Source organism: Ictidomys tridecemlineatus, chromosome 10 (genome assembly GCF_052094955.1).
Source record: "Ictidomys tridecemlineatus isolate mIctTri1 chromosome 10, mIctTri1.hap1, whole genome shotgun sequence".
NCBI lineage: Eukaryota > Metazoa > Chordata > Mammalia > Rodentia > Sciuridae > Ictidomys > Ictidomys tridecemlineatus.
The window spans coordinates 79,118,568-79,128,504 of NC_135486.1; the positions used below are offsets into that span (position 1 = coordinate 79,118,568).

The following is a 9,937-nucleotide window of genomic DNA, read 5'->3' on the forward strand; positions in this document are numbered from 1 at the left end:
TCAAAATGTGTTTGAGTAATTTTGACAAAATATCTCAGGATTGGTACACATCCAAGTCCCACTTCCAACCACTGCTATTTCCTAAAAATTGTGGCTACTCTTTTCAAAGATGACTCTTCTGTTTTACAATATTCTGCACTGTAAGAAAAAAAAATCAGATCCAATTATTTTCAATACATTCTACTTAATTAGACAAGAATGCACGCTAACATATTTTAGAAAGATTTTTCTTCATAAAATCAAAAGAAAAAGATTATGAACCAGGAAATTAGCCACTTATTCTTCCTGGTTGGTCAGTAGACTTGGTTAATAAGCCTCAGATGAAAAATACTCATTCCAACTAACTACTGTGGAGTAATGGTTAAGTTCATAGCAAATCATGTTCAAAATGCCAAGGGACTCCTCTATCCATATGACTCTTGGAGTAGGGAATATGATGGCTTGAACCGCTTCAAAGTAGACAATATAATCTTGCATCTTAATGATAATTTAAATGTTAATGGATTTAATTAATGCAAATATCATGATTGACAGAAAAACACTTTCAGAAGGATATTTCTATGGAAGAATATGTTTGACGCGTGGTACAGATTTAGCAGAGTTGTTGGGGGGGTGGTTAACATTTTTATTAATTAAATCTTTTGCAATAGAAAGAACAAAGGTATCTACTGTGTAAAATTTGATCCAGTTTCTAAAATACTACATAAATCAGATAAATGAAAGGTAACCTAAAGAAAGAAAAAAAATCCTATTACTTTGAGAGAATATTCTCAACACAGTTAATTGGAATGGCATATTAAAGTCATATTTTAATTTGTTGGGAAGACATTGATATGTTACTACTAATTCAATTAATTGGTTGATTTTTAACTCATTAATAAGCTGTAATCAGTTATTATTATTTCATTCAACAATGAAATGATGATTGAATATCTGTATGCAGGCATTATGGCAAAGTCTGGTAATACAATCATACCCAAGACAAACATGAGCCCTACCACGTGGAGTTTAGAGTCTAGTGGGGAAGACAGACATCAAACAAGAAATTAAAAAGAAACATAATCAGTATTCTCTGGGGGAGAAGTAGAGGACTTTCCTTGCAAGCGTGTAGCAAAGGCTCTAATCATCTCACTAAGAATCTGTACCAGACCCCTAACAGCTTCCTCTAGCCACCCCTTTCATCAGGGTTGAAAATCCCAGGGTAAATACTAAGTCCGTGGTATTTGGGTGGCATCACAAAACAGGGTTGTCACAGCTAATATGGGATCCATCTACCAGCCACTGTTTCTATCAGTGATTCAGTTTATGTTGACTTATTTTCCAGAGAACCTTCAGTAAGCTTTGCATACCAAAGAAATGCTGAGTGGAGACATCTAGCAGAGTTATTGAAGTGGGATCACTTTATAGATGGCTCTTCAGACAGACATTAGGGTCTAAGATGATCCTGCTCCTAATCTGAGTATACATACAAAAATTGAAACCCCAAGTAATTCAAGAGGGACTGTTCTGAAATACCTACCTTTCCTCCAATCATTTGGATTCATACCTACCTTACCTCCAATCATTTGGATTCGATAGATGGGGGAGAACCAGCTAAGCAAGCTGAGATTCTCGCTAAACCAAGCTTGTGTTTATCTCATGAGCCAGATTGTCATAATATTCTAAAATATGGATTTTGTTTATTTCAGAATGTCCTCATTGTTGAGGTAAGCTGCCTTTTCCTTTTCCATGTTTGGGAGTTGCATGGATCTAAGGGTGAGTTTTAAAATGTACGACTTGTTATCAAATTGGCCAAGGATTTATGGAGTCCTCACTGTGTGCATGGTTCTCCAAATTTATCAAATCGGAGCCAACTGTAATCACTAGCTTCAAATAATTTCTAGAATCAAAGCTCTGCAATAATAGCTGTACGGTACTTTATCCTGTTTTATATCCAGTTTCATGCATGACTAAATTGGTTCTTATACCTATTTGTGAATGAGACAGTTGTAGAGAAGAGTAAATTAGCCCCCAGAATCAAATTTATTTAACAGTAAAATTAGGGTTAGAACTCTCTTTACCCTTAATTCAGGATTCTGGCTTATCTCCTCTAATGATTTACATCAATTTTCAAGTACTTGGAGCCTCAAAATCATAAATAAAACCAATTAAAAATGGTAATCGAAGGGAAAACTATGACCTTTTAAATTTGTCTTTTTCTGTTAAAAATAAAAGGGGGAAAAAAAAGCGAGTCTCTGGTAGCAGTGGACTAATACAGCAAATGGCCATGTTTCCTTCAGGAGCACGCCTGCCTTATCAGTTGGCAAAAATTCAGGGGAGCTGTTCTTGGGCTTTTGTTCCACAATTGCCTGCATGTGCCTTCTGGATCCGCAGTTCTGGCTCCACACAACCCATGGAGTGGACCCTCCAGCCAAACGCATTGCCCACCCCTGGCTAAATTCAGACCTGTTGTATAGATAATCAGCTCCTGACAGCTGATTTCTGTCCCAAGGACAATAAATTGCTGCAGCCCATTCTACTCTAATTGTGCAGCAGCAGCTCATCAGCAGAGATGAGCCTGGGCTCACTGCAGCCTCGGACCCTCAGAACTCACAGGCTGTCACCAGCTGCTACCCAGACACATCTCACTTCCCAGCCAGAGAATCCCCTAGTGAGTCGGGAAGACAAGGAGGGGGTGGCTTATCCATTCAGTGTATTCAGATGTACATCCCATGTCCATGAAAATTCATGTGTCATGTATTGTGTTACATAACCTCAGGGCCAAATTTAGTCCTTGAATGTGCATGCATGAGTCCCAGTGTACTCAATGAGGAGAAGCTGCACATGGTCTCAAAAGGCCAAATTTAGCCCTTCAACACAGTTCAAAGATGCAAGGAAGTATTCACCAGTATGCTCCCCGAAATTCAGCTTCCAGAAAGAAGTAACTAAGAAAACAGAACTAACTCTACTTCCTTGATTCCAGTCAGATAGTATTTGTCCTTATGATTCACTGTTAACAAGGAAAATCTCTCCAGGTGAGAAAGCTATTATGCTGCTCAAATGCACTTTACTGAACTTGTCTGTCCTTTTGCTAAGGATGTCGTTGGAACTGGGAGGACCATGAAAGCCCTGCTCACCAGCATAAAGAAATACAAGCCCAACATGATTAAGGTAGCCAGGTGAGTAAGACATTCACAGCATGCTGATTTCTGTTCTTCCAAACAAGCCCAGGAGGGATGCTAATACAGGATGGCTATTCCCCAAAAGTGTTTCTAGTCTTAATCACTGGCCCTTCATCCCAGAGCATAATGATTTGATCATACTGAAAAAATAGCCCATTTGATTGCTACCCTGAGAGAGGAAAGGGGAAATGATGTGCTTTGCTGTGTTTCTGAGCCCCTCTTATGCATCCATAAGCTGTTTCCAGGAGCGGCTGGATGAGCCCCTGTGCAATTGCTGGGCTCTCTTCCTTTTATCCTGTACCATTGATGTAGTGCCATAGCAGCAAGGGCAGGAATAAAAAAAGGGTTGTAATGATGCTTCACAGGCTCAAGGGAAAAAATACGTACTTCAACGATGTTTAATTCTATCTGCAATTTAATTCTATCTGCAATTCACTGTTGAAATCACTGAAGCAATTTTTGTTTTTGTTTTTGTTTTAATGACAGTTTGTTGGTAAAGAGAACACCTAGAAGCGATGGCTTTAGACCTGACTGTAAGTGTTTTTTGGTTTGGGTTTTTTTTTGGGGGGGGGTATTTTTTGTTTTGTTTTGTGCTTAAGAGTTATTGATTTCCCATTTTCTGGCAATCTAAAGTGGAAGGTATTGTAGGACTGATAATCCCACAATTTTCTTGTTTTCTCTATCTTACAGAGGTTAGGACCCTTTCAAAGGGAAGGTCTTTAAATTTCATTTGCATCTTTCACAGGAACTTCAGTGCATTTGGATATTGTTGTTTTGGTTTTATGCAGCGCCTTAACTTCAAAGAACTCAGCTGATGAGTTTCAGGGGAGAGGAACAGTTATGGGGCTGGACTGTTTCAGACACTGGCTGCTCTACCTATCAGTCACAGAGGCACTGAAAGAATTTAGAAGGATCCTTCTACCACCTTCAGAAACTATTAACAGACAATGCACAATGGTGACCTTCAGCCAGTCTGAATTTTAGCTCACAGAAGGGGGAATGTAAGACCTCTCCCCACCAACAAAGAGAAAAAGCAGAGCAGATACCTCTTAGTAACATCTTCACACTTTCAGACGTGTATACTAGAGGGCTTTCCTCATCTAGGCCACTTTCCCCTCCCCACATGTTAGGACTAGTTTTGATGCCAGAAACCATAAACAAGCAGCTAGATTATTTATTATTCTAACACTAAAGGAGACTTTTTTTTTTCACTTGCATAAGGAAGAATTCAGCTTGATTTTTATAACTTATATTTGTTCTGAAGTCCCTGGATAATTTGGCTACAATTCTCATCAGCAAGCTGAACAAACATTAGAGACAGGCACCGTATGGATGGGTCATGTAACAGTGACTCTTTATTCTAAAAACAAGTCTCATTCCTCTGCTAGATGTACTGACTCTAGACCTTGTCAGTTCTGCACAGACAGATTCAGTCACATGTGCCTATTGGTTCCTGGCTTCAGAAATCTAAATCTTTATGCCCTAAGTTTCCAAACAGAAATTTTTCATATAATATTTAGGTAAGATTTGAAATGAAGTTGAAAAACATTCATTTCAGACATATCCAATTAATTCCAAATTTATTGTGTGTGTCACTTATAACAACAACATAAATAAAGTAATGACACCTAACACTGGAAAAAGGTGGTAGTGTGCCAGATACTGTTTGGGGAGCTACACAGATAATTTGTGTCATTCTTACAACAGCCCTCTAAAGGCAGCTGCTATTGTTATACCCATTTAACAGGTGAAGAAATGGAACACAGTGATGTTAAATAGCTTGACAAGGCCGTAGCCACACTGTAGGGCCAAGATTGAACCCAGGCAATCTGTTTTCAGTAATGGCAATTGCAGATTTAAGTGTAGGAGCTGCACTCCTTTGCCATTGAGTGATGGGGCACTTTGATTCCTGACTGTCCTACTATCCATCCTCTTCCTTTTGTTCCATGACATGTTAGGGTTCAGCCATCTAAACTGGCTTTGTGCTCTGATTTTCCCAGTCTGAGCGGCCACGCCTATTGTAGGAGCTGCATTGCTCCCTGTGAAGTCATTGTTATTGTTACCCACAGGGTTTCCTGGGATCTACTCACATTTTTTCAGTCAGCTCAGAATCTCTGTTTCTTCTTTCTCTCTGGATTGCTGAGGCTTTGCACTTTTTGTTCCTTTCTCGTGGACTCTTTCTTACGTGCGCAATGTAACCTCTGACATCTTTTCTTCTGCTCTTTATTTTTCTCCTCTTTATTCTTCTTAAGAAACTCTGCAGTTTGGAGGAATCAGACAGGGTCCCTGACCAGTGGTCTCACAATTCAGTCCCCTAGAAAAGCCACTTCTGACACATTCTGTAAGTAGGAGCCAGTTGGGATCTCCACATGAGAGTGCCTTTGGTCACAGAGATGGAAATGGTAGGGCATAATCACAGGAAGATAACTGTGCTGTAAGCCCATCAGCACTATCAAAGGACAGTTTCGTAAAAGTAAGCAAACACATCTCTCCTCCGTTACACTGTAATAATCAAACTTACAAGATTTTAAAACACTGAAAAAGTGTGAAAAATCATTAGACCTAGGTACATTTATTCTGTCTCAGGAGTGGAACTCTGAAGAAGGAGAGCTCTTGTCTGTTTCTTAAGGGACCCCTTCAATTAAAAAAATATGACTTTCAGTAAAGTCTTCTTTTACTCACCCTACATACCTTGTGCTGCATTTAAATCCATTTCCTCTTATTCCACCCTCATTAGAGATAAAGAGCTAATTAGTAATCTCTGCATTGTGGACTCAAAGACCAGCATTAAAGTCAACCTGAGCATTCTCTTCCTCAAGCTGAACGATCCCATTTCTTTTCATCTTGTCCCCAGGTTTTACTCCCCAGCCCAGGACACTGATTCTGAAGGAGTATTGCTTCTCAGTGGCTGTCATCTGCACACCTGTTCATGTTTGCAGTGCTATGATACTTTCTGTTTGAACTGCCCTTAATGCTTCTCAGAGAATTTCCTTTGACATTATATCATTACAGACTGCCTGCACGGGAACAATAGGGCCTCATGACTAACTCACACACACTCTTTATCTTCTGAACCTCTTGAGCCCTTCCTCAACTCTGTGCACTGGGAGTCCAGTCCTGTATGTTTGCTTATTTGCCTTGTTTCTGCAAGTAGTCATTCCGGTCAAGGTCCCTATTGGGCTTGTCGTGTGCATTGCTCACCATGAGTCTTTCTTATTTCCATCCAAATGCAAAGTCTTCACTGTTTAAGTGCCAAAAACAGCATATGGTGATATTAGACTTAACATACTCTGAATTATGCTTTTTTTTCTCTCTTTTTCTCTCTCTTTCTTTCTGCTAAGATGCTGGATTTGAGATTCCAAACTTATTTGTGGTGGGATATGCCTTAGATTACAATGAGTACTTCAGAGATCTGAATGTAAGTCTTGCATGCTAACCCTAATCCCCTTTTCATAAGAATTTAACAGTAACATCAATTTAACAAATCTTTTAAATAGTAATACTAATAACCATTATTCAGTGGGTTTCTTCTGTATCTGGATATATTGGGCAATTTTCATCTGTACTCCCATTTAATTCCTACCACCACCCTGCAAGATTGGGATTAGGCTGATGGAAGCAAATGATGATTATCTCTATTTTCTACTAAAGAAATAGGAAGCAAAAAGCACAATTATGGCTCCACATTGATTTTTCTCTATAGTTATTGACCATGTCCAATCAATCATAATAATAGCTAATATTCTCTAAAGTGGTTCATGTCAGTACTTGAAGTCTAACAGGTTCCAATTACAGTGGCATCCAGCTTATTACTATTCCCCCTTTCAGGATTCAACACACAGACACCAACTCTCAGTGTGGGCCGAGCTGTGTGACCCTGATCAATCCTGAATGATGTTGAAGTAGACTTTTTACCCAAAGTGGAGCAATCAGCATCTCACTCCTGGAAATTAGAAACTTAAATCAAAAGTCACAGAGACCTAGGGTCTTTGGACGTAAGCCACTATAATATCAGCCCCAGAGAGCACCCACAAGCAGCATGGGCCAGTCTCCGACACCCTAGTTCCTGTCTTTCACCTGTTTTATTGCTCAGCTCTTCCTTTGATTATATTGGCATCCTACCAATAACCGTCCCCCCATTTTTTGCCTACATTAGCCCTACTCCATTTCTGTTATTTGCAATAAAAACATTCTTTACACATGTCTTGCTACCCCAAAATGGTTGATTAGAAATCCATGCTATGGGGCTGGGGATATAGCTCAGTTGGTAGAATGCTTGCCTCACATGCATAAGGCTCTGGGTTCAATCCCCAGCACCAAAAAAGAAAAAAAAAAAAACAATCCATGGTTTATTTCCACCGTTATTTCTTTGTTTACCCAAGCAGCTATAATTTTACTAGTTGAAGATTTCTGTTTCCACCAGGGATAAATATACTGGACTCTAAGTGTTTCTGGTTTTGGGGACCTGGGAAGCCAAATTCAAAATAGGGTTACGAACTAAAACAACAAAGAAGTCGGACAGAGCAGCACAAACCTGTAATCCCAGCAACTCAGGAGACTGAGGCAGGAGGAGGATCAGGTTTGAAACCAACTTCACAACTTAGCAAGAGCCTGTCTCTGGTGGCTGGAGTTGAGGCTCAGTAGTAGAGCACTTGCCTTGCACATGTGAGGCACTGGGTTTGATCCTCAGCACCACATAAAATTAAATAAGTAAAATAAAGGTATTATGTCCATCTACAATCAAAAAAAAAAAAAAAAAGAACCTGTCTCTGTATAAAACATAAAATGAACTGGGTTGTGGCTCAGTGGTAAAGTATCTCAGATTCAACCTCCAATACCAAATAATAATAATAATAATAATTTTTTAAAAAAACTTTTACCAAGCATTTGAATGGGTATCTTTTGATTTTTTGCACATCCAAATATGCACATACGTGTTTTAAATGAGCAAACACCAATACAAGGTAGCATTCTATTATTGCTTCATCATATTTTCTGTGCCTCGTATTTTGTTAAGAAACTGATTTATGTAAATCCCTTATTGTTTCAGCACATCTGCGTGATCAATGAACACGGTAAAGAAAAATATCGAGTCTGAAGAAGCAAATTCTTACCATCAACTTCCCAGATAACATCGTTCTTACTACTATACTACACTCAGGAAGCCAGCCCATAAAATCTGTCTCTCCGGGCGCGACTTCACGCAACAGGATGTAAAAGAAAAAAAAAAAAACGTTTTAAGTGAAAGCTTTCTTTTCTGAGATATAAAGAGTACTAAAGGTTCTTAAGGAAAAGAAAGCAGTGCTTTTATTTGACTTGTTCCAAATTCAACACTCCACCTTATGACTCATAAGTTCTCTCCACCTTCACACTCCTGAGTTACACCTTCTTTTGTTTTGATAATCATTATGCTTGACTACCATTCCCAGGAATACCCCCACTTAGTTACTCAAATATTTTTCACCTAACTTTTTTTTAACACCTTAATTTTGTAATATTTTATACTATTAAGAACTGAGAAACTTTTTAAAGTAAGTCCTGAAGAACTGACATACTAGGAATGCAGCTAGATTCCCATGCTAAAAAAGGGAGGGAAAGAATAACTTAGTATAAATTCCTGTTTGCACCTCTCTGACAGGACATCATTATCTGCTGTGACAAGGCCTTTCAGAAAGGCAGGGTAGGATGAATCTTAATGATGTTATGAAATGAGCCTTTGCTTAGTGCTCTTGATCAGAGCTTCCGGTATGTGATGACAGTGTGTCGTGTATGCATGGATGTACTCAACTGTGTTTAATACTCTGAATTTTAATTAGAAAAGACACAATGGCAGAAAGGTCCTGGTTCCTACCCTGTACCCTTTCATTCACGTGGGACCTGAGCAAATGGTGGAATTCAGTAGGGAGTGTTTTAAATGCATGAAACTAAGCAAGTATAAATTTTTCCTCTTATTTGCATCAAAGGGCAAGACACTATTAAGTATTGTCTGAAACATGAACGCCGAGATTGAATTATTTCCTTAAGTGTCCTTATAAGACCAATGGCACAATCCGATGTGTTATGGGAGACAAGCTTACCTAAAAAAGATTTTTTTTAACCAAATAAACACTTTATTATTATTATTATCACTGTTGTCTGAGACATTTTCTAATTTATGGGAATTTTTTAATTGAAAATAAATTTGAATGCCAATAGAGCTATTTTTCCTCACTTCCTAAAAGAAGTAAATGCAAAAAAATAAATAAGCAGCCTTTGTTTGGTTCTGAACCAAATGTGATGTATTGTTATTAGGTTCCAGCTTGCTTTAAACTGATAAAACAAATAAGAAAACTTGTTATGTTTCATAACTGCTAACTTTTTCCTTCCACCTTTATATTTTCTATGTACTTTTAGCTATTAAAATGTATATGAGCCAGTAGCTTCAATACACCACTGCAGATACTATCCTGTGGCTATTTTTGTTCACCAGGTTTAAATCCAATGTATGCACTACTAATATAAGCAAATGATTGAGCCAGGCTAGATTTGATGGGTCTTTCCTTGCCCTGGGCTCATTTGTAAGAACAAGGAATTTTAGTTGTAAAGGATTTTTCTGCATATTGCGTTTCAGTCCAAGAAGAAAAGAAATCACACCCAGATATCTCAAGAGAGGGAATCAGCAAAGGGAATTCCTCTAGCTTTGCTCCATAGAATAATTGGTACCCAAGTTACAGATTAATAATTGTGTATAGCTGGCCAATTTCTTGAAATATCAGGATTAATATTCTAAACATAAT

General features: G+C 38.5%; 2 protein-coding genes across 3 annotated transcripts in view; one reads left to right on the forward strand and one right to left on the reverse strand.

Annotated features, from left to right (window-relative positions):
- Positions 1-5,395, reverse strand: part of Thnsl1 (threonine synthase like 1) — a 138,246-nt gene extending 132,851 nt beyond the window's left edge. Inside the window, exon 1 of the mRNA XM_078023291.1 lies at positions 5,252-5,395. The gene's annotated coding sequence lies outside the window, so the exon portion shown is untranslated. The remainder of the gene's footprint in view (positions 1-5,251) is intronic.
- Prtfdc1 (phosphoribosyl transferase domain containing 1) overlaps positions 1-9,286 on the forward strand; it is an 83,321-nt gene extending 74,035 nt beyond the window's left edge. Inside the window, exons 5-9 of one of the 2 annotated variants that reach the window (XM_005320242.5) lie at positions 1,689-1,706; positions 3,076-3,158; positions 3,648-3,694; positions 6,503-6,579; positions 8,212-9,286. In XM_005320242.5, coding sequence (XP_005320299.1) covers positions 1,689-1,706; positions 3,076-3,158; positions 3,648-3,694; positions 6,503-6,579; positions 8,212-8,259 — 273 coding nt within the window. In that variant the 3' untranslated portion in view covers positions 8,260-9,286. The remainder of the gene's footprint in view (positions 1-1,688; positions 1,707-3,075; positions 3,159-3,647; positions 3,695-6,502; positions 6,580-8,211) is intronic. The other variant, XM_078023300.1, reaches the window with a different exon arrangement.
- The last annotated feature ends 651 nt before the right edge of the window (positions 9,287-9,937 follow it).